The sequence below is a fragment of the Zeus faber genome (assembly GCF_960531495.2).
Source record: "Zeus faber genome assembly, chromosome: 1".
NCBI classification, from domain to species: Eukaryota; Metazoa; Chordata; class Actinopteri; order Zeiformes; family Zeidae; genus Zeus; species Zeus faber.
Window position 1 is genome coordinate 21400029 of NC_137193.1, and position 12684 is coordinate 21412712.

Below are 12684 nucleotides of genomic sequence, written 5' to 3' on the forward strand. Positions count from 1 at the left end.
AGTTCTGCCACGTGTGTGACTTGCTCAGAACTGGATTTACCCTTGGTCGACGTTCAGAGACACTCCTCTTATATCCTCTGTCAATCTTCACATCAAACATCTTTGTTCTTGGAAATGTCAAGCTTTTAGAAAGTAAAGATTCTTTGAGATGGTGTACGAAGCTTTCTCTCCCCCCTCCCCCACTCAGGGGCGGTGGTGGCAAATTATGATCTGTGTATTTGTACTTTTCTGACAATTTCAGCATGATGATGACAATGATAACAGTGGTCTGTCTAACGGGTTAACTTGCTGCTGCTGTCAGTCTATTCACTGCTATTGAGTGGGAAGGTGATAAGTAAGGTGTCAAGTGTAGTTTAATATTTAGTGTTAATTTTATTTAATTTGCTGCCATTTGGTAATTCTGCTGCTAAACAATTGAACTTGGACTCAAATGTTTGCAGATGCTCTGCCCAGCATTTAAATGCTGCTGTTATGGGAGACAAGGATTATCATCACTACTTTCACTTGGGGGGGGGGGGGGTGTGTGTGTGTGTGTGTGTGTGTGTGTGTGTGTGTGTGTGTGTGTGTGTGTGGAGGTCAGCGCAATGGGTCATTTGGTCACACAAGCTAGGTGGGTGGGCTACCCATTCTGTGTAGATTCCCCATTATGTAGCCACGTCGCTCAAACCACTAATCCTTAGTGCCATTTATTTCCTTCAGTGAAAATAAACTCAGTCAGAGCCAGTATTTAAAATTGCTCTCGCTCGCTCTGCTCTAGTTTTTACCAGGTTATAGTGTTTTACGCTCAACATGGCTGAATGGCCCTGGCAGTCTGTCACTTACGTACGCTCAGATTGCTTGTGCGTGCGTGCTACAGTGTGTGTTTGCATATGTGCAAACTCAGACAGCTGATATGATTGACAGAGTGGAGTAGATGTTTGTGTCTGTCTGCGTTCTGTTTTTAGCCTGCCTGGAGAAAAAGCACAGTGGTATACAGTAATGTGTAGAAAGTGAATGCGGTGACGCACTCCAGTAACCACCAACAAACGAATGCCACACACTCTCTAACCAGTGCACCCTGGTGAGCCCCCAGATCTCAAACAATTCGTATTTTTTATTTTGGGTCACCATCTGTCTCCACATCCCCCACCCCCACCCTCCTCTCCTTCCTGTCCTTTTCTCCATATGAAGGAAATGTTCTGGATCCTTTTGGTTTGGGCCATCCCAGCGAAGCTCCTTTTAAAAGGAACACCCCGTGGCTACACACGTGCACATGCACAAATTCCGATGTGGTGAGCTCTTGGTTTAATGGGACAATTACACAGGAAGTAATGTACCAAGAAACCCCTGGACCGTCGTCGGACTGTGAGACTGAGGGACTGAAGGACTCTTCTCGGAGCTCCGTGTTGAGCTGAGGGTCCTACAGGCGTTCTCTACCAGAGGAAATGGAGACTGTGAGAATCTTCCATACATATCTGAATTCAGTTTCCCAGAAGGGGCATCCGTCCGACATGTCCCTTGTCCAGCTTTTCAAATAGGTTTTGAGACTGTCCTTTTGAATGTTCACCCGTAAAGCCCCAGTTAATTGAGTAAAGCACTATACAAATGTTAAGGGAATGCCTTCATCTACATACATACAATCACATAAACAGGTGAAATTGTCTTAAGAACCCCTTTTAAAGATGACTGTTAAAAATAATGATGGTAGCTCCATATCCCCTCAATTGGTTTGTCTCGCAAAGTTTTCTCTTGTTTACAGTTTAAGACCAACGTGAATATTGGACGTTCATCGACATTATGGTTTAATATCGGCCCTTCTCATCCTCTGCATGTGCGAACTCCATGTAGTCAAATCCGAAGCTCGCTGCAGTCATCTGGGGACCATGTGTGTTTTTTTGGGAATAAAAACGAGAGCAAGGAATGTTAGACCCCGACTACTGGATAGAAAACCCCAGGCTTTACTACAATAACACGAGTCCTCAGTCCTGCCCTCCATCACTCTTGCTCTCTCCTCAATGTGTGTTAGGATAACAAACTCTGGCCGGTTTTGTCGAGTAGATCGGGGCTGGCGCGCCGCCTGCATTCCTCTGCCATGACATCCGCACGCTGCCGTGTGGCGGCACAAAACAGCAGCAAAGCATAGCGCCGGGATATTTATAGCACGGCTGGTGTGAACACACAGGCACCAACACACACACACACACACACACACACACACACACACACACACACACACACACACACACACACACACAATGGCTTGTAGGGGATAATGAACATGTGGGCACGTGTGTGTGCTCGCCGTGGTGTAAAATGTCTCCGTCGCTGCGGCAAGTTAGTGTCTTGATGGAAGTCGGGGGCTGTCTGTTATTTCCCCCACTCACTCATATCCGCTGCACTTGTTTCTCGCATCCCCCATGCAAATTCAATGTAACAGATGAACAGGGCTGGTGTTGCAGATAGTCTGCTACTGAGGGTAACATTTGGGGGTGTGCGTGTTTGAAAGCGACTGCATGCAAAACCAAAACAAGCCACGTTGGCATGCACACAAACAACAAAATGTGTGCGTGCGTGCAAGGTAATGATTGAATGTGGTATCCGTATCCGTAAGTGTGTGTGCGCATTACTCTTTACAAGTGTAAAGTGTAGCTGCATATTCCAAAGAGTTACGTGCGTGGGGAGGAATCTGGGTGACAGTAGGCACACTGTTACTGACGAGAGATCTGCTTTTAGACGCACACACAAACAATGGGTCTCTATGCTCATTAGTGAGAATCCACTAGCCCGGTGGGATCTAGATGGGGGAGGCGGAGTGTGTTTGTGTGCGCGCACCTGGTAGCGCTCTGCTGGAGTAGTTTGTCTAAGAGTTGTCTCTAAAGACCTGGCAGACCACACACACACACACACACACACACACACACAAAGGGTAATGCCTGATTTAGAGACTAGAATTTCTATTTGACACAATTCCGGCTTTAGGGCTTATTTAGATAGATATTTTGTGTTCTCTCCTTCTCCTTCACACCGCAGGTGTCCTCAGGTAGTCGGCTTTGCGTTGCTTTCCATGAATTTCCTCTGTGTTAGTTTGTGTGATTGTGTACAAAGGAATCAGTGCCAGTTGACAGCTGGGAGAACTGCGATGTGATCAGGATGTCCGATACTGGCCGAGGTAGCACTCTGCTGAATTTTGTCACAGGAGCCGAGCAGCGTCAGAGACCCCAGATCTCCGCTCTGAAGAACACCCCTCTCCTTTTCCAGCTGATGGGAAAATGCCTGGTCAGCATTTTACGTTTCTAGTAGTGGTTGCTATATGTACCCAGGCCAGGAAGTATTCTCTGGCTCACCGCCAGTAGCACTGGGGGAACCACAGAAGAAGAGAGAGACAAGTTTCGGCCAGGTTCCTTTTTCCTTGTTCTGATTTTGGGCCAGGGACATTGTGTGTCTGTGTGTGTGGTTGTGCGCGCGCGCGCGTGGGTGCGTGCGTGCGTGTGTTTGTGCGTGCATGCATTTTGGCTTCTTGCCATACCTTGTGGTGCCAGGGAGCCCTCTGGGTAATTGGTGCTTACCTGGCAGGCAGGCTTGCACACACACATTCAATAGATTGTGACATTAACTACAAGAGAAAATGGCTGGAATACCAGGATTCAGGAGAATTTACCGTGCATTCCTTTCCATTTTCTGTGTGTGTGACAGATGAGCATAATGAGGAACTGCAGGGTACACTGCAAACACCTCATCAACCTCTGTCAATGGCTGCTAAGCATCGTTGCTCTGGCGTGTGTGTATGTTGCGTGCACAGAGACATGGCTGTCACCCATCAGCTTCATCATGCGCAGACACCCAGCCTTTTGTCTCGCTCCCGCCCCCTCCAGCTCCACGAGGAGCCCATCCCTAAGGCCCTGACGCAGACGTGCAAAATCCAAATATTTTATATATTTGCTCAAGAAGCAAAACATTTGTATTATTTATGTTTTTTTTATTATCAATCACAACAAATAGGGCTTTATTGAAACAAATAAGTGACATAGGTTGTGACCATTCATAACCCCTAAAAATGATTAGCCTTGAATTTAGATTTATTTTTGGCTGTGTATAGTGCAGTCTAAAATAATTTTGATGTGTTTTGCTGGATTTAACCTCACAATAATTGACGTAATAGTGTTATGGCATATGGCAGTTTATTATATATATTGATGTAAATAAGCACTTTATAAACTAGAGGTAAAAGTCACAAATTTAAGCCACACAATAGATTTTAATTATTATTAAGAACCAGAAGCCACAACGGCAGCATTGTGAGCAGCTGTTTCGGTGAGCAGTAGATATTTTCACTGCTATTTATACAACTGGTAGAGGGCGGATGTATATTATTACAATGCAAATGCTCGCTCCCTCGCTCTCTCCCTCTAACACCGTAGCTGTCAGAATCCCGCCGGTGTGTTTTTGTTTTTTACGAGTGCGCTCCGGCTTAATGGATCGACTCGGCCGTTATCGCTTATTACGGCGGCGGAGATGTCTCGCAGTAATCATTTTCCCCGGAGGTGGAGGTCTTTTAGTACGCCCTGCACTGATGTAACCGTGTTGTCCTCCTCCAGCCGAAGCAAACCAAACCGTTACAGTTTCCCCAATCTGCCTCTTAACCAGTGACGTCACCGGGTTTGGTGTCACCCGGTGCGGTAACTCATGGGTGCGCCCCTTATTCACTTGTTGGGGGGGTCGCACTCTGATTGCGGAGCAGAGATGGCTCTCAGCCTGATCACACTGCGACTTCTGAATGGGTGGCTAAGGAGCTTTCGCCTGCTGTGTTTTCACCGACTCTGATGGTGTCTCCCGGTGCGGTCCCCACTCCCCGCTAGGGCAGTGACGATAACCGCATTGCCGCAAATGCCCTGGTTGCGTGAGGTCACCGCGGGGTTCAGCTCATTACCGTGGCCACCGCAAACAATAAAATATATTTATAGTTACATGAGTGCATATTGTGTGTGATGTTTCATATAAACACAGTAATCATTGTTTAGTTACCATTGACTGTCTTCCATTCTGTGTTCAAGAGCTTCCGGGGAAACAAAACTTTTCAGTTGCTCCGCTCATCACGGGGAGGGACAGTCCATTAAACATATGGGCTTTTGCGTGTCCTTTTCTTATTTCTCAGCTTGAGTACTTGTGATATGTACAGATAACGTTTAACTGAATATATACACACACAGAAGAAAAGACAGAACCATAAAGTCAACAGTTGGGAGCTTTGTGCTTATTTAGTGCTTCTAGCAAACACGCTTCTCTAACTATGTGGTGATACCCGTACCGTTGACGCTCTTTGTACATGTTTTAAAATAGCACAAATGGGCTGTTAAGTCAACATTTTTTAAAAAAGACCGTAAGAATTCAGTTGTCACAGCCCCCAGTGACGCAATAACATAATGACACGTTATTCAACCACGACCCCACTCGCAGACACACACTCGTCTGAACAACTCTGCGATTTGACGAGCCCACCAGTTAAAATTAGAAGTGTGTTTTGATTTGAGCTGCAGTAACGTTTTGTGGCTTTTCAGACGGCCAGACGGCAGTGTTCTCCTTTTTTCGTGAACCTTCTTGCCTCAAATCCTCTTGCCCAGCAAGAGGAAGTCTATTTTCGGTTTTCGCCTCCCGTTATTTATTAATACCTCTTTGGGGTTGCCTGTGTCCTAATCTCATTTCCTTTAGTCATTAGCGATGTTCGACATCAAACACATCTGGCCGTGCCGGCGGGGAGGGTGGCTAGGGGGCACAGTTACTGCCGTTGGACACTCGCAACTAAAGACCTTTTTTTAAGAAGGAAAACACTGTTCTGTTAATCCGGGGACTGTCCTAAATAACATTTTGACTTCATTGAATAAACCCCCGGCTTTGATGTGCTGCACGCAGGCCTGGGCTTGTTCCTGTGATTGAATCTCAAGGAGGGAAACAGCCGTGTTCTTCCCGTTTGTCATCCCGCGTCTGGCCGTGTGTGAAATCTTGCGACCTCTTCAGCAATAACATCCCCTGGTTCGGTCGACTCTGAGAGAAAGATTAGCAGCGCATGAACTCGCCGTCCCATGATGCATCTTTCATGGGCTTCCTATCTATTCATCGCCACAGGGTTTGCAGCGTTTCTCTTCCATTGTGTCATTGTGGGGGATGCAGTCTTTGGAGCATTGTTATGCTAATTGTTTGCCTTTCATCCAGCTGCGCGTTAATGCCTTGTGAGGCTAATGTCACGTCTTGCAAATGCGAGGGTGAGCTAACAGTTTGCTGATTTGCTCTCTCGCTCTCTCTCTCTCGTTACACAGGATCTCGTTACACAGGATGACAGCGATGGGATCCCTTGGTCGGAGGAGCGGGTGGTGCGCAAGGTGCTTTACCTTTCCCTCAAGGAGTTTAAGAGTGCTCAGAAGCGGCAGCTGGAAGGTGACGGAACCACAAACCCCAACGGTGAGTTTCCCCCGGGACTCATTTCTCCGGGACGCTGGCTTCAGTCCCGTGGTGACTTCCAAATTTCAAAAGTGAATACCCATTGTCAGTCCAACACGTTAATCTGGAAAACTTGCAGAATGGGTGCCACTAATAGTGGTTGGATGTTCCATTCATATTCATCTTCCACACATTTTCATCAAAATACCAAAATGACTGTGACCAAATGTCCCGGTTTTCAGCTGCGTGTTCCGAGTCCCAACAGACATCTGTAAAACACTAAAATGTCCGGGTGTTCGCCACAATAAAAATAACGATAATAATTTTATTTCAGCATTTATATATAGATATATGTGACGCAGCACATGCTAACCCGGCGTATTTCCGGGCAGCCTTCTTTTGGCTAGACGTGAAAAACATTGGAAATATCTTTTTTCGTCCAAAATGAGTTTATAAAAGATTTTGGTTCCTCAAGTTGTTTTCTATTTCCCAACATATTTTACAGCTGAGTTTGATTCCTAAATGTTAGATAAATATCAAAACACCGAGGCTGCTTAGAGCCACCGGCATTACACAAGGATAAAAGTCACTCACCCACTCGCAAAACTGCACAAACGTTTTGATACAGCAAGGTTTAAATGTTACCAAACTACACCGGGTCTTCTTCGTGTGGTTAAAAAAAAAAATGTTGCGCCGATGCCGCAGACGCTGGCTCAGAGGACACAGAGAAGAAGAGCTGACTTTGTCTTTAAGCAACAACAACAATATACACCAGAAGCAAGAAATTTCACTTCTCTGTGAAAAAGTAATCTCCATGTTGTCATGGATTACAAGACGATGGAGGCAGAAGATCTATTATATCGTGCGCGGCCGGCAGCGGAGGACGGGGTGCTTCCAGAAAACACCATTTCCCAGAATGCAAATGGCTGGCTCCTCCCAGCCATTTGCATTTGTCATCCCCTGGTGATTTTCATGCACGCGATCAGGAAAGTGCCACTTTTCACAATTAAATCTATCATTGTTCTAAAACAATAAAGGCAGGAAATGCGAACGTTTACAAGTTCCAGAATAATAGAGGGGACATGCTACTATCGTGAGCATGAACCTAGAATGAAAGAAAATTAAGGATTGACTTGAATTATGCATTTTCCAATATTGTTTTATAAATTAATGTAACCATTTAAAGTCTGAAAGTGTGTGTGTGTGTGTGTGTGTGTGTGTGTGTGTGTGTGTGTGTGTGTGTGTGTGTGTGTGTGTGTGTGTGTGTGTGTGTGTGTGTGTGTGTGTGTGTGTCTTATTGAATGAAACATAAAAAGGGTCGCGGATTGGGGTTTCAAAATGTGGTCCCCCTACTAAAATTCCCTTATCCCAATCAACTTTATCTATTGTAAAAAAAACAAAAAAAAAAAACAACCTCGAATGAAATAAAAGGCTTGTTAAAATGTCCTTTGTCTGACGGTGTACACAGTAGGCTTACTCGTGGTACGGTGCTGTGAGGAAAAGTAATGTAATCGCTGTACGCCCGAACGCCGTGTAACACCGGTAAGATCGATAACCGCGGCGACCCTACTATCGGGTGAAAATTGCTGTCGCCTGGTCTAGCATTTACTGGTAGTTTGACAGTTTTACATCCCTTAAACAAAGACGTTGAAGAAAGACTATGAGGTTTCAAGAAATTGAGAAATTATAGAACAAAGTCATTTAATTTATTATCCCGTAAACCATTTTCAAACTGTGACCCATGTTTGGGCCAACCAGAGAATTTGGTCTCAGCACGAAGTTTAAGTGAAAGGATTTTGTTGCAGTCTGGCAGAATTTTAAGCAGGTAGTGTTCCTGATAGAATCCCAGTCCAGGGACTCTGTGCTGTGTAAACCAGTGAGAGCAAAGGGGAACGAGCTGCTTGTTTTGAACCAAACTGCTGCTGTGTCTTTGTTTGACACTGGTGCTCTGGGAAAAAAAAAAGCCCTCAGCCAGCCAACAATGGAGATTTGAACTTCACACGTGCTTTAGAAGCTATTCTCAGCTGACATTAACACAAGCCAGACTCGGAGGAAAAGGGGGGGGGGGGGGGGGAAGCAGAGGGAAGCGGTGGGGGCTCTGAAAGTTTACGCCCAGCGAAGGAGGCCAGCCAACCACCCGACGAGGTGAAGGGAAGACAGGCGGCAGACTGACGGCTGGGAAACCTTGTTTGAAATGTTGCTTATCTTTTCATACCTAGCGCTTCTTCTCCCTGCTTTCCTTTTTTATTTTATTTTTTCCTTTTACATCAACCTTTCCTGCTCCCTGCCTGTGCCGAGTGCCCTTCCCTCCACAAATAGTGTGTGTGTGTGTGTGTGTGTGTGTGTGTGCGTGTGCGTGCCTGCCTCTGGCATCTTATAGCTTCCACTCCAGAGCACCTCGGGACCTTTTAAGCCGCTGCGGGTAGCTGACCTTATCGCCTGAATAAAAATGAGTCATTAGAAAGTGGTGGCGGCCTGCCGCGCTGGGGGTAACGACAGTCGCCCGCCACAACACAAAAGAGAGCTGGGCCGAAACAGACGGGCCCCGCTGTTTTTGGAGCACCGCGTGCTTAGGGAGGCTTTCGGGAGGATGTGTGCACTCCATAGTTTCCTGTCTCACACAGGCGCGGTAATGAAACCGTCCGCCATTTTGGGGGATTGGACACAGCGTGTGCAGCATCCTGAATGGCTGGCCCCCGCTGCTTTAGAGGACTGTGGGTTAGAGATGCGGGGCTTAATTTTGAGGAAGACACGCTGCAGAGCATGGGCGCAACGCCGAAACTGTCATTTACTCAGCACGGTTGATTAGCACTTCTGCCTTTTTCCACTCCGGAAATAAAACACTAAAACTGTTTTACCTTTCTGCTTCGCTGGGAGGGGATATCCCGTCCACCATTTGTTTTTGGGAGAGCGGGATTTGTCACCTGACTGGAAGCGGTGAGAGCGATACCTGGCTGTATTCCTCGGAAACACAACATGCGCTCTCTCCCTACACATCTGTCTTTTTCCGTCCTCCCTCCCACTCGTACCTCCATCCATCTTACTGCCCCCCTCTCCTCCTCCAAGGCGGTGCTTTGTGACAGCAATGGCTATCTGTTTTAGAAAGGGGTGTGGTGGTCTGTCAGTCAGCGTGTGTGTGTGTGTGTGTGTGTGTGTGTGTGTGTGTGTGTGTGTGTGTGTGTGTGTGTGTGTGTGTGTGTGTGTGTGTGTGTGTGTGTGTGTGTGTGTGTGTGTGTGTGTGTGTGTGAGAAAGAGATGGAGTGTGTCCCTCTGTCTCTCCACCCACCCTTCTCCAAGCCATAACCAGCAATCATGCTATCTCCCTGGCCACTTTACTTCTCGCTGCTGGCAGCCGTCCATCTCTCTCCCTTTTTCCATCTCTCTCCCCCTCTCCGTCTATCACTTCCTGCCTTGCTCCTTGCATTATTAAACAAATGACATTATGCCCTTCTGCGTTCCCTGCTTCCTCTTGTTCGCCCACTCACACTGCACTCATGCTCTTTTTTTCTCTCTCTCTCTCTCTCTCTCTCTCAAACTCGTCTTCGCTTACTATCTCTCTTCCTCCACCTGTCTGTCCTTGCAGTCGTCTCCCCCCTGGTGGTGGGGGTGGGTGCGTTATATATCACTAAGACTCTGGTTACATCCTCCTCTCCCCCCTTCAGTCTCCCCCTCTCCGCCTCCATCCCTCCACGTCACTCCACGTCTTCATTCTTTGCCTCCTCCATTCTACCACAGTGTCTGCCGCGCTCCTCTCCTCCCTGTATTTAATTTTCATTCCATCCATCATCCTTCCATTCTCTGCACCATTGTCCTCTGTCTATCTGCTCCTTTCCTCTTCCTCTATTTACCTTCTTTCCACTACATCCACCGTCTATTTTCTTCTCTACCTCCTCTCCTCTCCCTCGCTCTCCATTTCGCTGAGTGCTATTGATGGAGGAGCTGGCTGCTGGCCAGAAACTAGGAGTGGCTGAAGAGAACACTACTTTTCTATCTCACTGACTTTCAATCCAGCCTGTCTTTCTGTCCGTCTTGTCTCTCTCTCTCTCTCTCTCTCTCTCTCTCTCTCTCTCTCTCTCTCTCTCTCTCTCTCTCTCGCTCTCTCTCTCTCTCTCTCTCTCTCTCTCTGTCGTTGTGTGTCACTCTTGCGTCAGTTTGTATTTCCTCGTCACCTCTCCATGTCAATGTCAACCTAGGGGGAGACGTTGGGTGTTACTTAACAGAGAGTGACTTAATATTCAATAGAAGTGAGGAACCGGGCGCTAGCTGAAAATCCCCTTGGTTTTTCCTTCTCACAACTTCCTGCAAGAGAAGCCGAAAGTCTCCATTGTCTTTGATGCTGGAGATATATGGTGTGAATGTGATAAATGAATATGTTCTGTTCTGGATTGTGGTCAGTGCTGTGCAGTTTTCCAAAGCCATTCAAGTAGAGACGGTAATATCCTTGGCAGTCAAGTTTTAGGATCTGCCTTTGTGCTCAAATAAGCATGGGAACGTTTATTACAGGGGGTTCCCTGAAAGTAAACTGCCCATTGTGACCTTTCATGTCATCCCCCAATTGTGTGCAGCAAAAGGAAGTGGCACAAGAAAACAACACGAACACATTTATAGACACTGACAGGATTGTTTTGAAAAATAGCGATGGAAAGAATAAGAGAATGATGGAGGAAATTTGTCCCGCTGGTCTAGTGTCGCAGGGTCATAAGACAGCATGTGATTACCATCCATCCTCTTAACCAGCGACTAGTTGGGTTTTTAACAACGCAATTGATGCAACATTCAGTCACCACGCCCACAGCACAGTATTATATACTTGAAAAAGCATAAGCACATTATATTTATATCCATCTTGGGTTTGAGAGAGTAACAGAGGCTCTTTAATGATGGTCTCTCCTTCTTTTTCCTTTCTAGTGACTATAGTTCCATTTATTAAGCCGGTTTACAATGTAGACTCCATTCAGCACCTTGACAATCCATGGTACACTGTGTATTCCTGCTGCTTCTCTTTCTCCGTCTGTCTGTCTCTCTCGCTCTCTCTCTCCCCTGAGACTTTGAGGTAAACATGGCGAGGCGACGGGCTTAGTTAAGCACGCACAAAAATGATTAGAAACCCCTCCCCACAGGGACAGCCAATTGGATGGCCTTGCCACAACATCACCCTCTCCCCCACCCCCAACCTCCCCGAAAAAAGCCTCACCCCTCTTGCTAGGCCTCAACTGGCAGCGGTTGCTCCAGTTGAGGCCCCAAACTCCCCGTCTGTCTTCCTGACCAGACCTCCCCCCACCCCCAGATCCCCCAAACTGCCCCTCAGACGGGCATCCATGTGCGACCAGCATATGTAAAACAATCCTGCGGAGGGGTGTTACGATGTGCTGGTGCCAGGTTGTTTGTGTTCTGTTGGGACGTTACGCATCAATCATTCTAAGTACAATTGCAATTAATGAGCTAGTTTATTTTTGGACTGGAACAAAAAAGCACCAGTGCAACAAAAAAATGGACAAAACATATAGTTCAGACTTGATGTCGAGTCGTCTAATTAGAATTTGTTAACAAGGTTTAGCACATTTTTCTTTCTGCTTAAAAATAACTCATAAATTAAACATGTTATATATCGTAGTATTTCACTTAACAAAATTGAAATACGATTATATTAAGATATTTTAATGAAATATAATTAAACCAACTGAAAATGCATTAATTTACATTCATCAGAATCTGTTTATTCAACCAACTACATTCATACATACATTAATGCTGCAGATATTCCTCTATTCTCTCGAATAGGATAATAGAGGAATTTGAATACCCCATTTGAAATTGCAACTCCGATCAGAGTGATCTTTTCCCCAAACAAAGCAAATAAAAACTCTAGATGTATTTAGTTTACTCCGTTTCCTGCAGAGCAGATCGCTGATGGATACTGAAAAAAATCCCGCCCACGTTCTCACAGCCCGGTGGCAAATGCCCCTTGGCCCGGCAGGGTCCGCGAGCAGGTGCTTGGAAATCTCTGCTCCAGAGGACATTCAGTCGAGGATGGTCGGGTTTATTTCCCACTTTCATCTGCACATCTGTGGAATTACTGGACATTCCGGTCAAAGGCACACTCTCCCTTGTAGGGAGGGGTGCAACAGATCACAAAACTCATGGTTCGGATTATATCACGTTTTTGAGTCACGGATCTGGTCATTTTTCGGATGAGCAAAACCCCCCGGTAACTGAATTTAATTGCAATAAGTAACCAGTTTCATCTTCAATTTCTCATGTTTATAACAAACC

General features: G+C 46.2%; 1 protein-coding gene across 1 annotated transcript in view; it reads left to right on the plus strand.

Moving 5' to 3' along the window:
• The window catches only part of jarid2b (jumonji and AT-rich interaction domain containing 2b), a gene marked incomplete at both ends in the record, with an annotated part of 109396 nt that overhangs the window by 45435 nt on the left and 51277 nt on the right, over positions 1–12684 (plus strand). Inside the window, one exon of the mRNA XM_079998882.1 lies at positions 6306–6432. Coding sequence (XP_079855008.1) covers positions 6306–6432 — 127 coding nt within the window. The remainder of the gene's footprint in view (positions 1–6305; positions 6433–12684) is intronic.